This window comes from Canis lupus, unplaced genomic scaffold (assembly GCF_011100685.1).
Source record: "Canis lupus familiaris isolate Mischka breed German Shepherd unplaced genomic scaffold, alternate assembly UU_Cfam_GSD_1.0 chrUn_S74H233, whole genome shotgun sequence".
In the NCBI taxonomy this organism is placed as follows: domain Eukaryota; kingdom Metazoa; phylum Chordata; class Mammalia; order Carnivora; family Canidae; genus Canis; species Canis lupus.
In genome coordinates, this window is record NW_023331702.1 from 1 (window position 1) to 26,847 (window position 26,847).

At 37.3% G+C, this 26,847-nt stretch overlaps 1 protein-coding gene across 1 annotated transcript; it reads left to right on the top strand.

Moving 5' to 3' along the window:
- The first annotated feature begins 4,444 nt into the window (after positions 1–4,444).
- LOC119879410 (MAGUK p55 subfamily member 7-like) lies at positions 4,445–25,080 on the top strand. Its single transcript, XM_038589693.1, has 5 exons — positions 4,445–4,667; positions 18,929–19,022; positions 20,057–20,165; positions 21,727–21,870; positions 22,294–25,080. The coding sequence occupies exons 1-5, from the start codon at positions 4,460–4,462 to the stop codon at positions 22,471–22,473; spliced, it is 735 nt and encodes a 244-aa protein (XP_038445621.1). The 5' UTR covers positions 4,445–4,459; the 3' UTR covers positions 22,474–25,080.
- The last annotated feature ends 1,767 nt before the right edge of the window (positions 25,081–26,847 follow it).

Genomic DNA, 26,847 nt, shown 5'->3' on the forward strand with positions numbered 1-26,847 from the left:
ACTGACAGGGACACTTGATGGGATGACACTGGGTGTTATTCTATATGTTGGCAAATTGAACACCTATAGAAAAATTAAAAAGAAAAATTCTAGAACTTCACCAATGTGGATGACAGAATTGGTCCAAGAGCCTGTTAGAGGGAATACTGTTCGGAGGCCCTTGGGATAATTGTGTAGTAAGAATGATGGAAACCATATCCCTATTTTAACCTCTTACAAAGAAATTCCCACGTTTGAAGATGATGACCTCAAATCAAGGGGAAAATTTTGAAGTAAATAATTTGCCACTGAACATTCTTGGCATACTCCACGAGTGTGCAGTGAAGCAAGCTCACTACAAGAGATTATATAAAGGGGTAAATTGAATATAGCCAGAACGTCAGGGTATTCCTATTAGAGACGGCATATTCCCCCACCCAATTCAAACACACCTAGTTTCTTCCACCAGAGTTAAAGCAAATCATTGTGGGTTTTGGTGGGGGTAGTAGAAGAAAGTAAAAACAAACAAAACAAAACAAAACAAAACAAAAAACTAGACTCTCACTCAGCAAAGTATAACACACTCTGGGAAGCACTCCAAAGCTGAGAGCTCTTGAAGGAACAGTAAACTCGTGTCACCCTTTAGTCCTGGGTGCTGGGGTTGGGGGTGGGCATGCCAGGCCAGGCTCTGGAAGTTTTAGTGTTTATTTGCTTCTGTCTTTTTCTTCGAGCAAATATAACTGAGTGTGCTTCATCTGTACAGAGAACACAGCTCCATTTGTAGTGCCCCTTGTTTTCTCTTTCTCGTTTCCTATTAAAGCGTAAGCACTTCAAGTATTTTGGTACCTTCGGAACGGATCAAATACATACACCCCAAATGGTGTTTGATACTTTCAGTCAGTAAATGCTATCACTTCCTCCTCTCCCTGGGAGATCTCGTTGCCCTCTGGCAGTCCCAAGGTTTTCCTTGCTGTACCTGTCCTCACAAGAGCAGCCTCACCTGTCCCCTCCGCTTCACTGCAGTCCTGTCTGAGATGAGGCAGATGGAATCCCTTCCCTGCAACCCCCTGGTCCAGAGCTGAAGCATCACCTTCCCCTCTACTTCTCTGTATTTCAAGATCCTGAGAGCCAAGTTCAGATGTGAGCTCCACCAGCTCCGTTTAGGGACTGTGAGCGTGTTACCTCACCCTCATATCCGGGCACTCAGGTGCAGATGTTTTTATGTTTCGCTCCCATTCCTTTGGTTCATTCAGCAAATAGCTTTACCTCCAGAACAGTGTAATTACTGAGTATAATTTAAATGAATAAAACAAACTAATGCATGCCTACAATTTGCCAGCTGGTGAACAAATAGAGGACACCCCTGTTTCCACAGAGCTCACAGTCTGTAGAGGATAAAGAACAGTAAACAGGGTATAGTGTGATTAGTCCTTTGATTTGGGAGTAAAGGAACACATGAACTTGGTACCGAACCCAAATTTAAAGTGTTAGGGAAGATTCCCTAAAGTGTACCTAAGCTGAAACAACAAACAAGAATTAGCACATGTAGAGGCCCTGGGTGGTGCAGCTTGTTTAGTATCTGATTCTTGGTTTCGACTCAGGTCGTGATCTCAGGGTCATTAGATTAAGTTCCTTGTTGGGCTCAGTGCACAGAGTTTGAGTAAAGACTCTCCCTTTGCCCTTTGTGCTCATTTGCTCACTCTCTATCTAAAATTCTAAAAAAAATATATATATATATTAAAAACAAAAGAATTAGCACATAAAGAGACAGTTGTGTCCTTGCAAAAGCAAGCAGCATGTGACGAGGACCCAACAACACAAAAGAGAACCTGCCACATTTCCAACAGCAGGGGAATCTCCTGTAGCTAGAGTGTGTAAGGCATGGAAAGGAGTGGCAAGAATGAAATTAGAGACAGAAGTGTAGCTCACAACAGGCCATCTGTATAAGCTTACCAGAGGATTTATATTTGCCTCTCTATGCAGTGGAGGCAGAATGAGAGATGCTGGTGAGAAGCGGCCAGTAGCCTGAGCCAGGGTGGCAAAGAGGGGGGTGGGGGGGTGCAGTGTCTGAGGGACATGTGAAGGTGAAGGGAAGTTTGTTGTCATTTTAACGTCGGAGAGGACTTATTAGTTAAAGGGGTGACAGAAAGGAACTGGCCGCAAGAAATGAAGATTCAGAAGGAACTGTCCTCTGAGAGGAGGTGGTAAGAGTGGTGTGACTGCAAAGAAGCATCGGGGATGGTGGTTTAGATGTGTTTAGATTTATAAGTTCATGCAAAGGACTTCAAAGACCTTTCCACTTGTTGGCTTTTGTGTTCTCTGGAGTAGATGAGGTCTTCTACTAAGCTTGAGGTGGTGATGGTGATACCAGAAGTTGGGTTCACTCTGCAGATTTTTATTGAGGGCTTGCTTATGGGGATGGTAAGTGACATAATATGATTCCTTCCCTCGTGGTGCCTCTGTCTAGTGGGAAAGACAGGCCATGAAGCAATGTATTACCCAATGGTTGAATTATGACTTTTGAGTATTGAGAAGATATACACGATGCTCTGAAAACATATAAAAGAGGAACATGACAGACAGGGGCAGGACAGACTTTCAGGCTTGCTTGAGGAAGATCTGTTTGAACTAAACTCACTAGCCCTCCAAATCAATAAAATGCTGTCACTGTAATATATGAAAGATAAAAGAGTACTTACAATAAAACAATATCTGTTTCAGTATGTAAATGCTTAGACATGACTAGAAAACTGAATGAAGTCAGATGTCTGCATGTACCTATAATAAGGCTGGATTCAATAGTAGTAAGAGCAGAAACCATTCTATATGAGAAAGTACAGGAAAATGGAAGCCCTACAGATGCAGGAAATAGGAGAATAAAGACTAGTGACTAGATAGAAAGGACAGGAGAGACTAGTGAGTTCCATCAGCTCTGAATTCCATTCTGGGGCATAAATGAGATATTACAGAGTATTACTCTAAAAGGGAGAGTTGGGTGCCTGGGAGTTCCAGCAGTCCCTGGAAAGATGGATGGTGTTAGTGAGTGACCAGCAAGGGGGACAGGTCTCTTGATACCAGGTGAGGGCAGCAGAGCAAGAAAGTCACGGCCCCCAACCCCAACTTCATCTTTGCTCACACTTTTCCCTCCAACCAGGATGCCCACTCTTTGTCCACCTGCATGGTCTTCATTGCCCAGCATAAAACCATATTCTTTTCAAAGGCCGTAAGAGGAAGTAGGCAAGGAGAATAAGCACGAATACCTGGATCCTGTGCTGGGTGCGATGCATAAGTATTCACATATTCCTCCCAAGAGAAGGCAGCATGATTACTTTCCAAGTTAGCATCAAGTCTGATCAAGGCTCGAGGACTTTAACTTTCTCAGTGACGTAGTCCTCTCACGCTGCTGTAATGACATACCACCACCAAGGTGGCCTATAAACAACAGGAATTGACTTCTCAAAGTTCTGGAGGTTGGCCATTGGAGATCGGGGTGCCAGCACAGCTGGGTGACGGCCCTATTCCAGGTCACACACATCTGGTTGTGTCTTCACAGGCTGCAACCGGAGGGAGCTCTATGGAATCTCGTTTATAAGAGCACAGATCCCTTCCTGAGGGCTCCACCCTCATGACCTAAGCCTCTCCTAAAAGCCCCACCTTCTAACAGCTTGGGTGTTAGGATTCTAACATGTGAACTTGGGGTGAGGGGCACACCCTTCAGACCCTGATGTTCACCATCACCAGGGGAAGTAGTAGTGAAGAAGGGACTCTAACTCAGGGCAGTCTGGACCTGTAGCTTGGTCTGCGCACACACCACCATTAAATGGACCCTGATGGCAGAGTTGCAAGATGCTAGCCATTTGGGGCTTGTGACCTTCTAACTTGTTTTCGGACTCCTACGTGAAATCGCTTTTTGTTTTGCCCCCAGTCTCATAATCATTTTGTGTGATTCTCTCAATCCAGTTACTTTCTTTGAAGGCAGAGTTCACTTTTATTCTCCACAGCATCTACAATACGCCTTGTCCCTTATGGGTGTTTAATATGTATACACTACACTGACTGACTTAAACATGTAAGGCCTGTGCCAGTTTTCAAATGCTTAAGGACCAACTGAAAACATAATGTAAGGAGAGTTACCTTGACCAAGTGAACTGTGGCTGATGGTTCTGCAAAGTTAAAATGCATCATAAGATTTGTATCTAAAGTAAAATTAAGGTTCAAAGGTGTTCTTTCAGTAAGCTCTAAAAACATTTAAAATGAAACACTTTGTGGCCAGACTGTGCACTTCCACTTTTTCAGGCCTACATAATTTTTTAAGGCTCTTCTGGATACCATCACTTGTTGATATACTCAGGTGCTCTTGGGTATGTTTCATTGAAAACAAGTATTTCTAATCTTTTTAATGGAAAGGCAAAGATTTAAATTTCTGTTGTAAGAACGTAACAAAAGAACCAGCTTTTTCTTATGTACAACATAACTAGAGATGGTCTTCCCTTGGGATGCAGAGCTGGATCCTTGGTCCCAGTCTGTCTTATGGACCCATGTGAATTACAGGTGTGTCTATATGGTGTTTTGTTTAATAACACATTTATATTATCCTGTTTTTTTAGGTCCTGTGGGAGTGGGTTTGAATGAACTGAAACGAAAGCTGCTCATCAGCGACACACAGCACTATGGTGTGACTGTACCCCGTAAGTTTCCTGCTACCTGACACTACTACGACCTCACTGATAATGATCGGTCAGCACTGACGTAGCAAGGGTGGCACTCAGCACTGTCCCAGGCATTCAGCATCTGAACTCACAACAGCCCTAGCAAATATTCAGCAACACTCTCTACCTTTCACAGTGGAGGAAACTGAGGCATGGAAGTGAAGGGATTGCCCCAGAGTGCAGAGACCACTGGCAGGACATTTGTTAATTACAGCTTCTCTAACTCTCAGTTTTTATGGTGAATTTTAATACACATATGACACTAAATGAGTATTTACAAATTTTCTCCTAAATAAAAGCCTAACTCTTTATTTCCTAAAATAAGTGCTAATGTTTTCCAGAGGTTTTCTCCAGGTTTAAGATCAGAAGGACCAAGCCACAGAGAGCCGAAGGAGGCCTCTTTTAATATAAGCCTTTCTTAATTACTTTTTATATGTAGTAATTGGCAGATGGTGTTAAATGGGCCTTTCATGGCCATATAATCCAAATATGGTGGGCTTCTTTTCAGTATACAGAATTAGATCTATTTTTATAAAAGAGGTTTTCATAGGCTTTCTTACAAGTGAAATGTGATGCTGGAAGCATTTTGATCTCCAGAATAAATGCCATTTGACTACTTAATATGTTGACGTTAGAAAGCCGTCTAAAAGGCTAAAATTGAAATGTTGGCTTTTTCAAGTGGTTTTAGTACTGTTTAAAACAAAACAAAACAAAAATCACAACTGTTTGTGTATTGCCCTGAGCAGTGTTCTCTAGTTTTGTAAGAATTCAACTTTATTTTAAAATTGTTTTCTCTTACCTCAAGTTATTCCTTGTTATGACATTTTTCCAAATTATTGTTTATAATCATTTTCAGCCATACATTACGAGGCTGTTGGTTTCCACCAACAGAGATGAAAGTAAAGGAAAATATGAAAATGAGAGTTAAGCAGTGGGTTTTTTCTTTTCTTTCTTTTTTTTTTTTTTTTACTTTAATTATTCACTTCTTTTGCAAAAGCTGAATTGTAATATATGGATAATGTAAGAATTTTGCAAAACAATTGTCAGTCCTACAGGTGAGGAGTTCCAAAGCACCTACAGGGTAAAAAAACATTACAAAGGGGAAAAAATGCATGTGTTAATTTCCTACTGTTATTCCTCTCCTTTATTTGCCTTAATTTATCTCCTCCTCCCCAGAACTGGGCGACACCTACAAGCCACAGAGGAAGCTGGGAGAAAAGATAGGGGATTTACTCAGAGTTGTACATGTGATAGTTGCACCCACCATGTTTCCAATTTCATGTCCCTCATCCTATGCAACACTACACAGTCTTTTCCAAGTATAGATACTCTTTATTGTTGCACAGTTAGTAATAAACATTGATTTATTTGGAAGATGATAAATACCAGGAAGGCTGTCTATCAAACATAATCCTTTATGACCGTTTTGGTGTTACTCAAGGACCCAGGGCATATACTTGGGCCTAAATTTATCCAACGATTCGGATACTATCTATCTCTGAGGTTGTTACAGAGATTGACAATATCCAGAAAGTTTCTGGGGCTGGGACTCTCCAAAGAAATCCCCAAAGTAGTACTTTTCCACCCAGATTCACTTTTAAACAGGTGTTAATGTCAGTGGATCCCCACAGAGCAGTGTTTTCCAGACCGCCTGATAATAAAAATCTCCTGGGCTTCTTAGGAGAAGATTCCAAGGCTTTTCAAAGAGATTCTCCTTCAGGAAACCTGACGGAATGCCTGAAAATCTATTTATATGTCCCAAGTGACTCATAACACTAGACATTTGTGGAAAATAACAGCCATAGCATCAACTCAGGATGATTTAATTAATTACTCAGAAGAATATATTTTAAGAACAGTTTTGGAACTTTAGATTGTTTGGCTTTGTAAAATACTCCAAGTAGAGTCTTGATTATCTAGAGAAAAATTATTGCCTTGATTATTCCACCAGTATTCGATGTTTAACTGTAAATCTTTCCCCCAACTGTACTAACTATTCACCAGAATGGTAAGCTGGAAATGATGTGGTGCACTGGAACAATCACACATTGCTGGTGGAAGTGTAAATTAATTCACCCACTTTGGAAAAATAACTGGCAGTATCTACATCTGAGCGAACCTATATCCCATGACCCTGCAATTCCACTTCTAGTACACAGCCAACAAGAGATGCACACAGCATGCACTCGGATGGTCTTAGAAACATTATTCACGAGAGCCCCAAGTTGGAAACAACCCAAATGCCCAGCAGTAGTCGATTGGACAGGTACTCGATGCTATATGCACATAACGGAAGATTGCAATGCACAATTTGCTGCTACGATGCGGCAATATGAATGAATCCCACCAAATGTTGAGTGAAAGGAGGCAGAGACAAAAGATTCCATTTTTACAACACAAAGCAATGCTAACATGTGCCATTAGAAATCTTGAGGAGGTGGGTTAGAAGAGTGGTTTTGGAGTGCTGATAATGTTCTATTTCTTGGTAGAGTGCTGCTTGCACAATCTGTGAAAATTCAGGCTTACATGTGAACTTTTCTGCATGTCATACTTCAGGTTTTTGAATGTTAAAAAGAAATACTTGGTACTTTAGTTCACTTTGGTTTGCTAATGTCAATTTTCTGGTCTCAACTGTACTACAGTTATGGTAGATGAAAACCTCCCTTTATTGGAGAAAGCTGAGTGATAGTTACATGGGATCTTCTCTAGGCTGTTTTGGAATTTATTGTGAATCTATAATTATTGCAATAAAAAAATTATTTAAAGGGATGCTAAATGAGGTAAATGCTATTGCTCTTGGGCTAAAATGGCAGAACAAATTCTATGATCTTTACAAAATACCTACTTCACCACATTAAACATTCCAAGTTGCTTTTAAAGAAGGTGGTGGCTGAGGCCCGTTTTCTGCTGGTTTGCTTCTCTGTGGCAAATTTCACCTCAAGGAGCAGCATCAACACTGTTTTAAGGCTCTAGGTTATCATCAACAAATTTTAATGACTATTAATATAGCCAGTCTTTCAAAGGCCGTCTCAGTGAATTAAAGTAGTTAACAAAAAGTATTGCTGTAGATGTCAAATACTTGATGGATTCCAAAGTCTTTATAGCCTGGAATTTGGGCACTCACAGTCAACCACACCTGTTAATCACTTTGTGGTTTCTCATGAAGGCATATATCACAGTTATATGTTTTCATAAGTTTCAAGGAACTCCTCTTCTGTAACACTTCTTTGTCCATAGAAAACCTCAGTTGAGATTTCTAAAATATATATATGTGTGTGTGTATATATATATGTATGTATGTGTATATATGTATGTATATGTGTGTGTGTGTGTGTGTGTGTGTGTATATATATATATATTAGGGTACCAATTTAAAAAACAATTTTTTTTTCTTATCATAGCAGTTGTTTGGGAATTTTGTTGGAAGCAGCAGAAGGTGGAGTTCATCTTATATTTGTTTGATGTTTGTCTTACACTGTAAACATAGTGGGTACTCAGACAGTGAGGTTGTAACCTGCATTGTGATTAATATGTGAATCTTTCCCTTTGAATTCCCTTCCCTTAAGAATTTCCAGATCTCTTATTCAGGATTCCTCACTGTTAATGAGTTTGTGAGATTCCTATGGTATGTCACTATATTTTACATTAAAATTCTTCAACGGTAAAATTAATAATTTGGGGTGATCATGATAAGCAAACACTCTAAGTGTAGATATGTTCACTGTTCACTTTTAAATGTGTTTGGCAGGGTCATACATGTCCTATTCACTTGATGGAGTTCTGTTTCTGCTTTTAACCCTCCCAAGGGGACTCCATATGTCAGGGCAGTGATCCTTAAAACTGTGTGTCCCACATTTTCAAAGTGTTTCTGCCATTACAGTTGAATAAAGATAACCTTTCTTCATCAGAGACAAATTAATGCACATAAAATTCTCAGTTTTGATTTTCAACATACATTTGTATGAAGCTTACTATTTGCTACAGGAACACCAGCAAACAATGAAATTTTTGAAGTAATGAATAAATATTAATCCTAAATTTCAAAGCAGGACATCATACCAATTTAATATCTTTCAACCTCTTAGATGCATATTATGTCATATACACTTAATGGAGTCTATTTCTGTTGTGAAATTAATTCTTAGCTTTTATGATAGAATTAAATTTATTAGTATTTCATGCTATTTCTGAATAGGAATAGTATTTTGCTATTCCTGCAAAAAGTGTGACACTTCATAAAAAAAATAGCATAACTTCTTGGTCCTTTACCAGCAGAAATATGAAAAATTGTTTCAGGAGATCTGAATGTTGTATTAAAATATGCTTGGTAACTAAGTAGAAGTCGATGAGAATTTTGGATGTAATTTAAACTAACTGGGTTTTATAAATCCATTACTTTTTGTATTGGGTTACTTTTTTCACCACTTCCCACAGTTTTCCTTTTATACATTATTGAGATATAATTGAAATAAGCACACATATTTAAAATGTACAATTAGATGAGTTTTAATGTACACACATGAAGTCATTACCACAATCAACATATAGTGAACATTTCCATCTCTTCAAAAAATTTCCCCATGCCTTTTATAAACCATCCTTCTACCCCTGGCCTCAGGCAACCATGGATCTACATTCTGAAACTATAGATCAGTTTGAATCATCTAGCACTTTATATAAATAAAATTATACAGTATGTTCCCAATTCTTTTTGCCTGGCTTATTTCATCTAGCATAAGTTTGAGATTCACCAAGGTGGTTTCACAAATCAACAGTTCATCCCCTTTAATTGCTCAGTGGCATTCCATTGTATTGTATAGAAATACTATAATTTATTTATCCATTCACCTGTTGATGGATACTTGAGGGTTTCACACCATTTGGGGTTACTACAGATAAACCTATAATCTAAATATTCTGATGAACATGTGTTTTTGTTTCTGTTGGATAAATAAGTAGTAGTAGAATGGCTGGATCATATTTAATTTTTCAGAACCTACCAAACTGTTTTCCAGAATGATTATACCATTTTACAATCCACTAGAAGTGTATGCAAGATCTAGTTGTTTTACATCTTTGCCAACTTGGTATATAGTCAGCCTCTTAAATTTTTCTCAGTATGATACAGACATATCTGTAATATCTCAGGGATGTTACTGGGTTCAGCTCCAGACCACCGCAATAAGGTGAATATTGCAATAAAGCAGACAAAATGATTTTTTTGGTTTCCTAGTACATATAAAAACTATTCTTAAAAAAATAAAATTTATGCTTATACTGTAGTCTCTTAAGTGTGCAATAACATGTGTAAAAAAACAATGTACATACCTTAATTTTAAAATACTTTATTGTTAAAAAAATGCCAATCCTCATTTGAGCTTTCAGCAAGTCGTCATCTTTTTTGCTGGGGGAAAGGTCTTGTCTTGAGGTTAAAGACTGTTTACCAACCAGGGCAGTAGTTGCTGAAGGCAGTGGTGGCTGTGGAAACTTCTTAAAATAAGACAACAATGAAGTCTACCATATCAATAGACTCATCTGTTCACGAACTATTTCTCTCTACTATGCAGTGCTGTTTGATAGCATTTTACCCACAGAACTTCTTCCAAAATTGGACTCAATCCTCTCAAACATTGTGCTTCTTTATCAACTCAGTTTGTGTAATATTCTAAATCTTCTGCTGTCGTTTCAACAGTCGTCACAGCAGCTTCACCAGGAATAGATTTCATCTCAAGAAACCACTTTTTTTGTTCATCCATAAGAAGTATCTCCTCAACCATTAAAGTTTTATCACAAGATGACAGTAATGCAGTCACATCTTCAGATTCCACTTCTAATTCTTGTGCTGTTTCCACCACATCTACAGTTAATTCCTCCACTCAAGTCTTGAACCCCTCAAAGTCATCCATGAGGATTGGAGTCAACTTCTTCCAAACTGTTAATGTTGATATTTTGACCTCTTCTCAGGAATCATAAATGTTCTTAATGGCATCTAGAATGGTGAATCATTTTCAAAGGAAAGTTGTCTTTCCATAAGTCCATTTTCAATTTACTTTGCCTAAAACCATTGGAGGAATCAAAATCTATGGCAACTATCCATAGCCTTGCAAAAATGTATTTCTTAAATAATAAGAATTGAAAGTCACAATTATTCCTTGATCCACAGGCTTCGGAATGGATGTTGTATTAGCAGGCATGAAAATAACATTAATCTTGTATATCTCCATCAGAGCTCTTGGGTGACAAGGTGCATTATTGATGAGCAGTCATATTTTAAAAGGAACCTTTCTGAGCACTAGGTTTGAACAGTGGGCTTAAAATACCCAGTAAACCATGTTGTAAATAGATATGCTGTCATCCTGGGTTTGTTGTTCCTTTTATAGAACACAGGCAAATTAGATTTAGTGTAATTCTTTTTCTTTTTTTTCTTTTTTTTTGATTTAGTGTAATTCTTAAGGGCGCTAGGACTTTCAGAAAGTCAATGAGCACTGGCTTCAACTTAAAGTAATCAGTTACATTTTCCCCTAATGAGCCAGATTGTCCTTTGAAACTTGAAATGAGGCATTGACTTCCCTCTAGCTATGAAAGTCCCAGAGGGCATCTTCTTTCAATATAAGGCTATTTTATTTAAGTGAAAATCTACTTAGTGTAGGCCCCTTCATTAATGATCTTAGCTAGATTTTCTGGATCACTTGCAGTTTCTACACCAGCACTTGCTGTCTCCCTTGCACTGTTCTGTTATGGAGATGGCTTCTTTCCTTAACCCTCATGAACCAGCCTCTGCTAGCTTCAGACTTCTCTTCTGTAGCTTCCTCACCTCTATCAGCCTTCATAGAATTGAAGAGAATGAGGGCCTTGTTCTGGGTCAGGCTTTGGCTTAGGAGAATGTCATGGCTGGTTTAATCTTCTCTCCAGGTCACTCAAACTTTCTCCATATCAACAATAAGGTTGTTTCACTTTCTTATTGTTTGTGCACTCATTAGAGTAGCACTTTTAATCTCCTTCAAGAATTTTTCTTTGCATTCACAACTTGACTGGTGCAAGAGCATTCAGCCATTTTCAGCTTTCCACATGCCTTCCTCACTAAGCTTAATCATGTCTAGCTCTTGATTTAAAGTGAGAATGTGGGACTTTTCCTTTCACTTGAACATGTAGAAGCCATTGTAGGGTTATGAATTGGCCTAATTTCAATATTGTTGTATCTTAGGAGATGGGGAGGTCTGAGGAAAGGGGAGGAGATCAGGGAAATGCTGGTCAGTGTAGCAGTCAGCATACACACATTTGTTGATTAGGTTCACTGTCTGGGTACAGTTCATGGCATCCCAAAACAGCTACAATAGTAACATGAGAAATCACAGATCACCATTACAAATGTAATAATGAAAAAGTTAGAAGGGTCAGCAGAATTACCACAATGTGCCACAGAAAGACAAAGTGAGCAAATGCTGTTGGAAAAATGGCACTGACAGACTTGCCACAAACCTTCGATTTGTTTTAAAAACAAAACAACAACAAACAGTACCTGTGAAGCACAGTAGAGCAGAGTGCAACAAAACAAGGTATGCCTCTGTGTGTGTGCTGTATCTCACTGTACTTCAATCTGCATTGAACTAATGATGTTGAGCTTCATTTCATGGACCTACTCATTTGTGCATCTCCAAGGAAGGGTCTATTCAAATATTCTGCCCATTTTTAAAAATTGCATTGTCTCACTGAGTTTTAAGAATTCTTTATATATTCCGGATATGTGTCCCTTATATGATAAATGTGTTACTCATATATTCTTCTCAGTCTGTAGATTATCTTTTCTTTTTAGAGAGTGTGTGTATGAGGTGGGGGAGGGACAGAGGGAGAGAATCCTAAGGGCTTCAGAGTCATAGGGCTTAATCCCAGGACCCTGAGATCATGACCTGAGCCAATAACAGACTGAGCCACATAGGCATTCCACCTTTTCATTTTGGGGCGGGGGGGGGGGTGTTGGTTTAAAAAAAATTTATTTAAACTCAATTTGCCAACATACAGCATAACACCCAGTGCTCATCCCATCAAGTGCCCACCCTCCTCAGTGCCTGTCACCCAGTTACCCCATCTCTCTATCCATCTCCCCTTCTACAACCTTTTGTTTGTTTCCCAGTTAGGAGTTTATCATGGTTTGTCTTCCTCTCTAATTTTTCCCCACTCGGTTCCCCTCCTTTCCCTTATAATCCCTTTCACTAACTCTTATATTCTACATATGAGTGAAACCATATGATGATTGTCTGTCTCCAGTTGACTTACTTCACAGCATAATACCCTCCAGTTCCATCCATGTTGAAGCAAATGTTGGGTATTCGTCCTTTCTGATGACTAATACTCCATCGTATGTATATGTGTGTGTGTGTACACACACACACACATCACGTCTTCTTTTTCCACCTTTTCATTTTCTTTATGGTGTTTTTAAAAAACCGAAAGTTTGGGCAGCCTGGGTGGCTCAGCGGTTTAGCGCCGCCTGCAGCCCGAGGCATGATCCTGGAGACCCGGGATGGAGTCCCATGTCGGGCTCTCTGCATGGAGCCTGCTTCCCCCTCTGCTTGTGTCTCTGCCTCTCTCTCTGTGTCTCTATGAATACATAAATAAAATCTTTTAAAAAAAAGTTTTTCATTTTGACAGTCTCATTTATCATTTTCTGTTTTGTGCTTTCAGTGCTCTAAAATCCTTTCTCTCAGAGTCCCAAAGACATTCTGCTTTTTCTAGAAGTTTTATAGTTTTTCATTTTACATTTAGGTCTTGATCCATTTCAAGTTATTTTTTGTGTTATTTAGCAGACTTGCCTTGTTCCTGATCTCAAGGGAAATCACCTCCCATCTTTTACCATTAAGGATGATGACTCATTGAAGCCCCATTATTTGTTTGAGAGCATTCTCTGTGATTCCTAGTTTGCTGAGACTTTATGTCATGAATAGATGTTGAATTTTTTTCTGCTGCTAGTTCTGGATATATTGAAATGATCATGTATGATTCTTCATTCTGTTAATATGGTGAATTCCGTTGATTTTCAGATGTTCGGCCTACCTCTCATTCATGAGATAAACTCTATTTGGTCCTCATATCTTTTTACAGATCTTAAAAAGATCTCATATCTTTTTACAATTTTATGTATTGTTGAATTTGACTTGCTAATATTTTTGTTAAGGACTTCTGCATCTAAATTTATGTTTGGTCTGTAATGTTTTCTAATGTCTTTGTTAGATTTTGCTATTAGGGTTATGCTAATATCATAAAATGAATTAAGCAGTGATTCCTCTTTATGCAAAAAAATATTAATGTAGGATTTGTGTTATTTCATTCTTAAATGGTGAAGAGACTTCAGTAGCCATCTAAGCCTGGAATCTTTGGGGGAAGGTTTTAAAAAACAGATTTATTTAGGGGTACCTGGTTGGCTCAGTCAGGTAAGCATCTACCTGTGGCTCAGGTCATGATCCTGGGGTCCTGGGATTGAGCCTCTATGTCAGAGTCCGTGCTTAGCAGGGAGCCCACCTCTCCCTCTGGCCATCCCCCTGCCTGTGCGTGCTCTCTCTCAAATAAATAAAATCTTTTTAAAAATAGATTTAATAGATACAGGGCTGTTCAGATATCAGCTCCTCTTGTTTCAATCTTGATTCTTTATACCTTTTAAGAAATGTATCCATGTTGTCTAAATTGTCAACTATGTTGGCATAAAGTAGTATATAATATTCTCTAATCCTTTTTAGTATCCATAGAATCTCTGGTAATAACTCCTTTTTCATTATTTATAGTGGTGATTTTTGTTCTTTTTTTTACTAATCACTGTAATTAGATTTTAAAATTTTGTTGTTTTTATTGTCTTTTTTCTATTTTGTTAATTTGAATTTATTATTCTCTTCTCCTTGGCTTGAGTTTACTTTGATCTTTTCTTTCTAGCAGTTTTTAAGATGAACTTTCAGTCACTGCTTTTAGATCTTCTTTTCTAACAGAAGTATGTAAAGGTGTAAGTTTCCTGTTATGTGCTATGTTCTCTCTATCCCATAACTTTGATAGGGTATATATTCCTTGCCCTATACTTCACAGTATTTGCTCACTTTTATTCTTTCATTTTTGAATCATAATTATTTGAAAGTGTTACTTAATTTTAAGATATTTGAGGTTTTTCTAGGTATCTTATTATTGATTTTTCATTATTTTATGGTAGGAGAATTTACTCTTTATGATTTGGGTTCTTTTAAATTTGGGGGGACTTTTTATGGGCCAGTCTATGATCTACCTTTTGACAAATGTATAATGTACACTTAAAAGGAACGTTTATCCTGCAGTTATTGGATGTAGTGTTACACCTGTATAAATTAGACCCCTGAGGCTGGTGGTGGTGTGTAGCCTGTGTCTCACTGGTATTTTGTCTAGTTCTATCAGTTGTTAAGAGGCAGTAAAAGCTATTCTGATTGTGAGCTTGTCCATTTCTTCATTTAACACAGCCAATTTTTGCTTCATATATTTTAAAGTTTTGTTTTTCTGTGTGTGTACAGATATGTAATTGTTTTAAATTTCTTTTATCATTATGAAACAGTTTTCTTTATCTCTGGTCATACTCCTTTTCTTGAAGTCTCTTTTATTCGATTCAAAGTAGCCACCTTATGCTTACTGTTTACATGGTACATACACCATCTTCCATCTGTTCGCTTTCAACTTATTCGTGTAAATTTAATGTGTCTTTCTTATAGACAGTATGTACTAACTAGGGTCTTGCTTCTTCATCCATTCTCTTTGCCTTTTAATCTGGAGTATATAAACCAATTAACACTAAATTATTTAAGTGATGACATTTAAACTGTTTTTCTGTTTATTTATTTATATATTTTTTTGCTTTCTGTTTTCTACTGTTTTTTAAAATTATTATTTGAATGTTTTTCAGTGTTCCATTTCAATTTACCTATTGGCTCTCTGCTTATATGTCTTTCCATTACTTGTTACTGGTTGTTCTAGGGATTACAACATGCTTAATGCCTAACTATTCACAGTCTACTTAGAGTTGACTTCATGCCATTTCACATAAAATATAGAAACCTTGCAATCATATAAATCCCTTTTCCCCAAGTCCTTTTTGTGGTAGTTGACAAATGTATTATGTTTGCATACATAACATACACATTGAAAACTCTACCAAATAACAATATAACTTTTAAATCAGTTACATATATATATATACACACACACAAATATATATATGTATATATTATATGAAATATAAGAGGAAAAAATAGACTTCTGTTTCTATTCAACTATTCTTTCTATTGTTCCTTAATTCCTTGAAGATACAAATATCCTTCTTAACATTTCCTTTTAGCCTAAAAACTTCCTTGAATATTATTTTAGAACAGATCTGTTGATGAGTTCTTTTAGTCTCTCTTCTTCTGAGAAGGTGTTTGTTTTGCCTTTTTCTCCTGAAGGGTATTTTGGGTGAAGTTCTTTTCTTTCAGCACTTCAGATATTATTTCATTGAATTCTTGTTTTTAGGATTTATAATAAATCTGTAGTCACTGAAATCATTACTCGTCATGTGTACTGTATTGGTTGTTACTAGATGCTTTCAAGACTTTTTTCTTTATCTTTGGTTCTTAATACTTCAGTTTCGAGTGTCTAGGCATGATTTTCCTATGAATTTATCCTATTTGAGATTTGTTGGGCTTCTGAAAATTGTAAAATGTATGCCTTTCACCAAATTTTAGCAGCAGTTTGGGGCCATTCTTTCTTCAAATACTTTTTTTTTTTTTTTTTTTGCGCTTCAATATCTTTTTCATCTCTGGCGTCCAAATTACACATATATTACACAGGTCCCTAGGGCTTCATTTATACCTTTTCAATCTTTTTTCTTTGTGCTCAGGTTTTATAATTTCTATTGATCTGCCTTCAAGTTCATTGGCTCTTTTCTCTGTCCTCTCCACTCTGCTACTGAGCCCAACTAGCAACTTGTTTTTATTAAGTATTGTATATTTCTGTTCTAAACTTTCCATTTGGTTCTTCTTTATAGTTTCCATTTCTCTGAGAATTCATATTTTCATTCATTTCAGGCATGTTTTTCTTTACCTTATAAAACACAGTTATAAGTAGTTGCCTTAAATCCTTTGTCTGGTAGTTCTAACCTCTGGGTCATTCTAAGTTGCCATCTTCCATTTTCCCCTTAAGAATTGGTCATAGGGATCCCTGGGTGGCGCAGCGGTTTGGTGCCTGCCTTTGGCCCAGGGCGCGATCCTGGAGACCCGGGATCGAATCCCACGTCGGGCTTCCGGTGCATGGAGCCTGCTTCTCCCTCTGCCTATGTCTCTGCCTCTCTCTCTTTCTCTCTCTGTGACTATCATAAATAAAAAAATTAAAAAAAAAAAAAAGGAAAACTTCAGTATGGCCAGGGTAGGATTTAAAAAAAAAAAAAAAAAAAAAAAAAAAAAAAAGAATTGGTCATAATTTCTTGGTTCTTTTATATTAAATAATTTTAAATTGCATTCTGGATACACCAGTGTTGTATCAACTCTAGGTCCTGCTTAACAAACAAAAACCCTGCAGAGTTGCAATGCCAATATGGCAAGTGAAAAACTGGCTATAGCCCGTCCTTACTGCTGATTACAACTAAAAACTCTGGGTGCAGGTTAGCTATCTGAGCACTTTGAAAATGAGTAAACCAGGAAGATTGTGGAGGGGAGTCAACATTCTGGAAGAATGTTTTCCTTTTAGCAAGTTATCACCATTTTATATTTTCACTCTAAGTTCTGTCTCATTTTCTGTGAGTTGTGGGTTTGTGTTTTTTAGATTTTATTTATTCATGAAAGACAAACAGAGGCAGAGACATAGGCAGAGGGAGAAGCAGGCTCCCTGTGGGGAGCCCTATGCGGGACTCGATCCCGAGGCCCCTGGATCACACCCTGATCTTGAAGACAGACACTCAACCACTGAGCCACCTAGGTGTCCCTGTGAGTTGTGGTTTAAATCTCAGTTCAATTCCCTAAGTTTTTGCTACACTGGTTTGGGTCTCCCCTGTCACATGTAGTTCAAAGGTGAGTCTGATACTTGGGTGCATAGTTCAAATCTCAGCTCAATTTCCTAAGCCTTTTCTATATTGGTTTAGGAGTGTTCTGTGCTGCTGTTATTCACAGGGTGGCTGAAACCTATATATTCTAATCACAGTTCACGTCTGAAAACATTGGCAGTGTTAGCCTGAGTCTTAGCTCCATGTTTATAGCCCAGGGGCTATCCTTCAAATGATATTGGTTCCTACACAGCATTAGAATATCTTTGCCAGTCTTTCTGGATTACCTCCACACTCTTCAATTTGTAAGGGCTTTTTTCTTTTTTCTTGGTTCTTTTCACCCAAAAAGGCTCCTACTGGAATTAAGTCACACATAACACCATGACACTCTGTAAATGTTCCCACCCTCTGGGCAAAGCTAAGAAAAAAATAAAAGGTAAAACTCTACCCCATGCAGGTTGATTCCTCTCCACAGTCTACCTGCTTTATTTATTTTCAAAGTGCTGAAATAGTTGTCTGGGCACAGAGTTTTTAACTGTAATTCACAGGAAGAATGTGCTATGGTCAGTTTTTCACTTGCAATATCAGCAATGCAACTCCTTAGGTTTAGTTATGTTTTTATAGTCAATCCTGTATTTTCTGCTCCATTATAATTTAGTAGCAAATGGGCAACATTACTGAACGTTTGGAAGTTTAGTAGTATTCTAAGAAGGTGTTTATAATTTTCCAAAGGAGGAATGAATAGCACATCAAGGTCTTTGACTTTATTCAGTTAGTAAAACATTGATGGCATACTCACTATGTGCTGTGTGTGGAAGACAGTAAAATAATTTCAGGGTTTACCTTACAACCTAGTAGGCATTAGACTTGCTTCAATGAATAATGATCAGTAAATATGATAATAAGCATTCATCTGCAAAAGAAAAGAGTTTTTTTCTCAAGGGCTAAAATACCATTTTTATTTAATTAACATATTAAAGCACCTTCGAAATAAAAAATAGCACAGACAATGCAATTTAATTTTGAATCCACATTCAAATCAATATTGTATTCATATTGGTAAGAAATCTGAATTATTGAATTTTTATTTTATTAGCTAATTTGCTTTTTAATAAGTGTTTAAATTAGGTTTATGAAAAATACTTTAATACATGATGATTTCTTTTTTAGTATCTTCTTTAGGGTAGCTGATGTAGACTTTTGTAAACTCTTTTTAATTAAATCGCAGACACGACCAGAGCAAAAAGAAGCCAGGAAAGCGATGGTGTGGAATATATTTTCATTTCCAAGCACTTGTTCGAGACAGATGTACAAAATAACAAGTACGTGGAAGGTTTTTATGTGACTATTGTTTTTAAGCCTGTGCTTCTCTATTGAGTTTTAGGGAACCCAGGGTTCCCTCCCATTTGAAACAGATTTTAAGTTTTTTAATATTTGTAACTGATAAAAAGGTGATAATTCAGTTAGTAGGTGTTACCAGTCTTCACCTGTAATTTTTTTTAATAACCTAGAGCTGCTATGTTTCTGGTAAGTTAAATAAATGTGTAGGAATTATTTTGAAGAATGAGGGAATGTTGCAGGCATATTACTGTGACCTCTTTCCACCCCACTAATTGAATCTTAACATAGAATTTGAATAGAATTTTATTTTAAAAACTAACAACTATGTAATAGATCCCTAGTTCCACAGTCTCTTCCACACACCCCTTTCTCCCTCACTGGCTCTTCAAAAATTTAAAATAACATTAATCACCTTGTTTGTACCATATCCTCTGGCCAGCTCTAATTCTCCACCTCACAGGTCTTCCATTTGCTTAAGCATGAATATTTCAGGGTGTCAGGGAGCAATGTGTGTTTTAATGCAGGATTTGGGGATTTTATTGAAACATCCAAATGCTTTTTTCCACGTTCACCACAGCAATTGTGTTTTTATAGCACGTAACCGGCTGCCCTGCTTCCATTAGCCACCAGCCAGTTCCTCCTGTAGTTCTAAAGCTGAGCGTGGTTATTCTGTAGCATGCAGTGAAATTTCAGTAGTTTCTATTGTTTGGCTTAGTCACTGTTTTATTGCGTTGCATTAGTTCTGAAACAGAAGTGATGGAAAACAGTACTGCTGGACTGAAGTACTTTTTTTCTGCTTAAGTGTAATACAAGCAAGTGTTACTGATTTGAAAATGTAAAATAAAAGATTTTTTAAAATTGACATTCTGGAGTACTTGGCCCTACTTATTTTATTGAACACAGTAAAAAAAATTACGTGTTCAGCAAAAATCTTTTATATATATGAGCTATGTCTTTCCATTTATATCTATAATTAATTCGCAAATGGCTCTGATGCAGATCTGATTTCCTACAGGTTTATTGAATATGGTGAATATAAAAACAACTACTACGGCACAAGCATAGACTCCGTTCGGTCTGTCCTGGCTAAAAACAAAGTTTGTTTGTTGGACGTTCAGCCTCACGTAAGTGAACAATGAACTATTCAATACCCTCCTGGCCCATGTGAGCTACCACACATCACGTGAACCTTTCAAATATGCGGTAAATCTGAAGGCTACTCACTTTTGGTATATATGTGGCTTTCCTAATGACAGACGCATTTAAATGTAATTTGAGAAGTCTCTGGAGAAAGAGAAAAAAGGTCCATAATATTAGAAAAGAGGAGGAGAGGAAGCCACAAGATCTGTTTGCCACGCTGGTTTATATTCTGTGTTTGCCAAGTACAAGGACTCTTAGATATTTCTTCTGCATAGTTCTTATTGAAAAAATATGTTGCTACATGTATAATGTATTCTTAAATGTGAAGTATTACTATAAGTGTCTGCAGTTTTTACAATGGACATTTTGGTTCTTGGCCCTCTTTCTTTCATTTGGATTCTTGACATATCATAGAAGTGTAAACCCCCTACATAGAGCCGTGGGGCATTTCATAGGAACAGTACTGAATGAGATCCTTCTCGCAACTGTCAGGTAAATCTTTGCTGGCACCCTGGGAACTCTTATGAACACTTTGGACCAAAGATACCAGTGGACACAGCCATTCAATTCTTACTGAACCACATCCTCCAGCAGAGACCTAACCCATAGCATTTTCCTTATTACCCAAGGGGCCATAGATTCTCTCTCCACCGATGGGTGTACAACCTCCAAGAGCCAGAATGACTTGGAGAAGCCCTTCATTCCTCTTCAGGAGGATGAATCTGGAGTAAAAGAGCCCCAAGAATCAGTAGGGCAGCTGACTCCTTAACTTAGGCACCAGTGATGAGGAGGATACTCCTGATGGTACAGCATCCCCCTGCCGCCTTGGGTCTAGTCATATCCAGCTCCCTCAGTAGGGTTCCAACTATACATCCACAGAGCCTCACTAGCCCCCTGAATGTATATATCCTCCAGCCACACCCCTACCCCCCTACATAACCTCTCAGGGAGGTTTATGGTTTGTATTCACATTTTTGGGGAAGCCCTGACATACAGGTCAAGAGTCTCCCTCAACTCCCACCCTCTTACCATTCCCCCTTTGACTGGAGATGAGTCCTCAGAAGCACAGTGTCAATAATACAAAATATTTGGATGGGAGAATGTTGACAAGCTTCATGGAAAGCAGGAAGCTCGCCCTTATTGTACACTCCATGGAATGACAAACAGGACAGAATGACAAACTCCTATGTGAGATCAGGAGGAGGTTTATGTGGGATGGTTGTACCTCCACGTACAGATAGTTATTTAACTCATAGCATCTTTTGAGCATTTGATTTCAAAATCAGTTTTATGATATTTTTATCTGCTTCTGTTCAATATTATGATATATTTCAAAACATTTTAAAAGGTTATATTCTCCATCTTTTCAGGGGTATTTATGACATTTAATTGCCAACAACAGATTGAACACTATATTGAAGAAGCTACTGGGCCTTATTAGATAGTTTTAAGGAATTTTCTCCTTTGAAAGAAATTTTATTTTTATGGAAAATTCACTCATGACGTTATGAAGAAATATAAGAAAACTTATTTTCTTCCTTGCAGACAGTGAAGCATTTAAGGACCTTAGAATTTAAGCCCTACGTGATATTTATAAAGCCTCCATCAATAGAGCGCTTGAGGGAGACAAGAAAAAATGCAAAGATTATTTCAAGCAGAGATGACCAAGGTGCTGCAAAGCCTTTTACAGTAAGTACAATAAGTCATACATGCAGTAACTACTACCTTCAGAAAGACATGGTTGTATATGCTGTGATCCAAAAATCAATAAAATAACTGTATTTAGGTACATACAGTTTGAGTAATTGCACTGTAATGGCTTTTTGTGCTTCTATGAATAGATCTTCATATTATATTGATTGAAACATCCCAGTAATGAGTGAGTGAAATTCATGATTTTATCAGAGCAGTTTAGTTACAAGCAGATCTGAGAGATACCATTAGAAGTTATGACTTCTGAGAGCTTACAGTCCAAGAGGGTCATTTTCATTTGTGGTTGAAAGAATAAATACAGAATAGCATTTGATAAACCAGGTATGGAAATGTCTGCATCCATGCAAAGTGATATAATTGCCTGTTTAACCAAATTTTTTTTAATACTTCCTTTTGCAGGAAGAAGACTTTCAGGACATGATTAAATCTGCACAGATAATGGAAAATCAATATGGTCATCTTTTTGACAAAATTATAGTAAATGATGACCTCACTGTGGCATTCAATGAGCTAAAAACAACTTTTGACAAATTAGAGACAGAAGCCCACTGGGTCCCAGTGAGCTGGTTACATTCATAACTAAGGGAAATTCCCATGATCATCTTTTTATAGAGTGCATGATGAAATCAGTTACCATTCTGGTGGTAGGGTTTGTTTTTTTTGTTTTTTGTTTTTTTGTTTGTTTTTTTTTTTGTTTGTTTTTTTAATCTAGATCACTGTTGTAGATGTGTATCCTGCTTAAAACTGAATGTTGGTTTTGTTTGTATCTTTATCCAGCCTTATTTCAAACACAATATTTGACTATAGATCCAAAATCAAAATTTGCACAATACTGTATTTTGAGCACAGCTTTGAACCTTCTGGTTGTCCTTAATATACAGCTATATCTCCAAGATGAGGTTGGACTTTTTAGAGAGAAACAGCTAGAGAATTGATACTGGAGTTCAGTGCTTTAGTGGTCTGAGACAAAGCCTCTCCATCACGTTAACAGTTGAAGGTATTAACTTAGCAGCCTTGAGCCACTCCAGGCAAGCAGGACAGCTTTATAGATTCATCCAGGCTGACAGTAAGGCATCCTCTTACTGTTTTAAAAGCGCAACCTTTTTCTTACATATATATAATATAGTCAGAGTGTCTTTAAAATTTTTTCTTAAAGGAATTATGAAACATTTGCCTTAGTAAGTGGCCTTCATGTTATATCTTGAAAAGGCCTCGTAGGACTACATATCAGTGGCTCAGATATTTAATGAGAGAAGATAGACTTTTAAAAATGATTACATATGTAACTAAAAGCCTATCTTTGTGGTATTAGTCTTTGTAAAGATGATGATATCTTGGGGCAAGTAATGACTACAAAGGACATTTTAATTTATAAATCCTGAGACAGGATTTCTGGAGTCACCATCCAGTAAGTTAAAAGAATGTGATTCCTATTCTAAAAGTGGATGTTTTACTGTTAATTGATAGTTAAAAGGTCATCATTTTTCACATGTGCAAATGATAATATATTTAAATCACGCTAAGATGTATTTTAGAAAACTTTTCATGTAATGTTAACATACCTCCTCTTCATCATCAAAATAATTCTTAACACTGGTCAGATACCATCTTAATCTTGCCATTTTTAAAGAATTTTAAGAAAGACTCTTGTAAATATTTAGATGGGCTTTCTTTTCTTTGTTACTACTGAACTTCAGCAAACAAATCACATAGCTCAAGATATTAGAAATGTCCTAAGTTGTATAAGAGAACATGTCTTGCCATTCTTGCATGCAGTAAGACCCTGCCAATCAAAAATCATTGCATCTGTGACTTTCAAACAGAAAATATTTTTGTTGATTTGTAAAGAGTTTAGATGTCATGTTTAAAGAAAAATAGAATGTAGTGAAATTTTATATATTTATGAAATCTTTGAAAGGCATATTTTTTTTAATTATCGAATGGAGCTATTCATAAAATAAATTGTATGTAAAGATGTCATAATTTAAAATAGTTTTATAAGTCAGGGTCAACATTCCATGTAAATATTTGACCTTTGTTCATACACAGATAGATCCACAAGTCTGTTATGTGCACTGCATATTTGGTAGCATTATCCACTGGATTTCCTTTAGACATGTCAAATTTCATATTAGAAACAGAGATAAAAACTACTGCAATGCCCTTGATACACACTCATACCAAAATAATCAGACTACATGTTACTTAACATGATCAAAACAGTGAGTTCTAAGTTTATAAACTCAATAGCAAGCAATTTAGTTTTTAAAAGAGTGAGGAAGAGGGTTGCTAGACTGATACTAAAGCCATACTTTAAAGTTGTATGGCTGCTCTAAGAAAATAGAAGTCTTACATGGAGAGTTTGGGTAGAATATACTCCGCTTTAAACACTGACAAAAATTTCCTATAAATCAAGACTTCCTGTACAAAGAGTACTGGGAAACATATAATCATCTAGGCAATTGTCTGAATAAGTTAGGCAGTCCAGATTCTTTACTGTGGGGGTAGAGGGTAGTATAATGTGGTGGAAAGAGCCCTTTTTGCTGTTGGCGGCAATGGGGTATTTAAAAATATAACTGTCCAGATCTTACTCCCTTTTCATACTAGAATTGAACAATGTTTGTTTTTAAATGAGAAGGGGCACCTTAGCAATTTGAGAAATCTTTGATTAGGTATATGGCTTTCCAAGTGACATTTACACGGCCATTTTGCTGTTTAGAGATTAGGTTAAAACCAAGGAAGGCAAGGAAGGTAGCGCCAAGGGCTCATTGCTAACTGTTGTAGAAGGCCCTGGACTCTGCTTCTGCGCCGAGACCACCTCCTCCTCCTCCAGCAAGGAGATGCACATAGCCCTCTCCACTATACTAGTTTGGCCGGCTCCCAACAGTGTCAGCCACTATTTGAGAGAAGAGGAATGTTTATATTTTTGAGTCCATATATTTAAAATCCAAGATCGAGAAAGAAATTCTATATTCCTGTGATAACCAAATTAGAGTCAGTTAAACATAAAAAGATGAAACTGTCATATTTTTTTTCCCATTGTTTTACTCATACAGATGTTCTTAAGGCTGACATTCCTGGTATCGTATTATGATTGAATGTATCTAAATCATAATAATTTAAAATTGACAAATGTAATCTTCATAGATTTACAAAACTGTTATTAAAAGCTTCTTGAAGAATCTAGATTTCTATTATTTATTTTCTTTTCAACTAGTAAGGATTTCTATTTAAATGTAATGGAAAATCTTTTATCTTAATAAAGTATCTTCCAATTGCATGTATATTTTCTGCACCATTGTTTCTGCACTTGGGTATTTAGGATATTGTTTCCCATGGTAGAGCAAATTCTGGTTTCTACTCTGATGCCAGGTAGTTTATTTGAACTTGCCATCTCTAAAACTTCATATTTGTTTCAAATAATTTTTTGGTTTCAACAAAGTTGTTGAAGAGATGGAATTCATGAATCTTGCTCCGATACACACAGTACAGCTATTTAAAGATCTGGAGCACTAAAGGGGGGCTGGATGATCGGGCCCATCCGTGATGGGATCATCCCTTATCCCACTCCTCTGCATCGGGAATTAGGGTGTTATCCACATCCTGTTCCTGAATTCCAGTTAGGCAAAACTAAACTTTTTCATTTAGCTGTACATGAGTACAAACTGCCACCTGCTTAGATACACAAGCTAATTAGCATTGTCCTTGCTTCAACAGTTGAGCGAATTAGCCCCAGCTCTGCTTCCATTGAAAGACTATAGACTGTAGCAGTCAGGAGCATGGGATCTGGAGCCACATTTCCTGAGTTCAAATCCTAGTTTTGTCTCTTACCAGCTTTGCAACCTTGAGACAGTCATTTAACCTCTCTGATCAGGCAAATGGACTTAATAATCCTGCTTACCTCATGGGATCATTGTAGGCCTGGAAGAACTGACCCATGGAAAGTACTTGGAACAAAACCTGGGACAGAGGTATTCAAGAACTATGAACTCCTGTGTTACAGTGATTATTCTCACATCACACAATTTTAAAATAGCTCTATAAATAATCACCCCGAATAAACAGTTCTCCACCAGCAAATTCACTGGAAGTTTCCTAATAATTTCTATGACGGTTTTATTGTGTAAAAAAACATCCATTACTTCCAAGTGATATGTCAGAACCTAATGAAGTAATCCTCAATAGGGAAGTGAACAAATTTTTATTTTTAGCCACTGGTACACAATAGAACTTGTATCGACTTGAAAGAGATGTCCCTTAATTGTATTAATGCCCTTTCTTCTGCTACCACGCTTCCTTTTCAAATGCTTCCTTCCTTACTGGCTCCCCGAGGGCAGGAAGTAGTTTTTTTAATAACTGTCTTACAACATACCCCAACACAAGACCACCAACTGCCAACCAAACTGTACTTACTAATCATCAAACATCTATATGATTTCCATTCACTATCTCATTTAATCTTCATAGCTCCTTTACATGAAAGATAATATCTTCACGTGCTCCAACTGAGAAAAGTGAGAGGCAGGGCTTAAGCACCTTGCCCAAGGTGCCGAGATTGGTAAGTACCGGAATCGCAGCTTAGATCAGGTCTGTCTCTCTACAACCACACTATTTTCTCAGCACTATGCTTCCTGGTGTTGCTATAACTTGAGTCAGACTTGGAAACTAGAGATTTGGTAATTTGTCGAGGGTTTACCCTTTTTTTTTTTTTAACAGTCCATAATTTTCTCAAAATGCTGCTGCTTTAGTCAGATATAACTTGATGTACCTAGGCCTGTAAGAACAGGTTAATCCACAAAAAGTGGCTATTATCAGAAGCATACTTATATAGCATAATATGCAATTCTATTTAGTATGCATGAGTCCTGGTCCTTAGTGATCAAGACAATTCCCACCTTGCAGGGATTAATCTGATTTGGTGGTCTTGCTACCCAATTCCATGTAATGTCTGTC

Coding starts and splice junctions, on each gene's coding strand:
- LOC119879410 (XM_038589693.1), top strand. CDS start 4,460: ATGGTCTTCCCTTGGGATGCAGAGCTGGATCCTTGGTCCCAGTCTGTC. Junction 4,668..18,928: donor CTATGGTGTGACTGTACCCC/GTAAGTTTCCTG, acceptor ATTAAATCGCAG/ACACGACCAGAGCAAAAAGA. Junction 21,871..22,293: donor GTGCTGCAAAGCCTTTTACA/GTAAGTACAATA, acceptor TTCCTTTTGCAG/GAAGAAGACTTTCAGGACAT.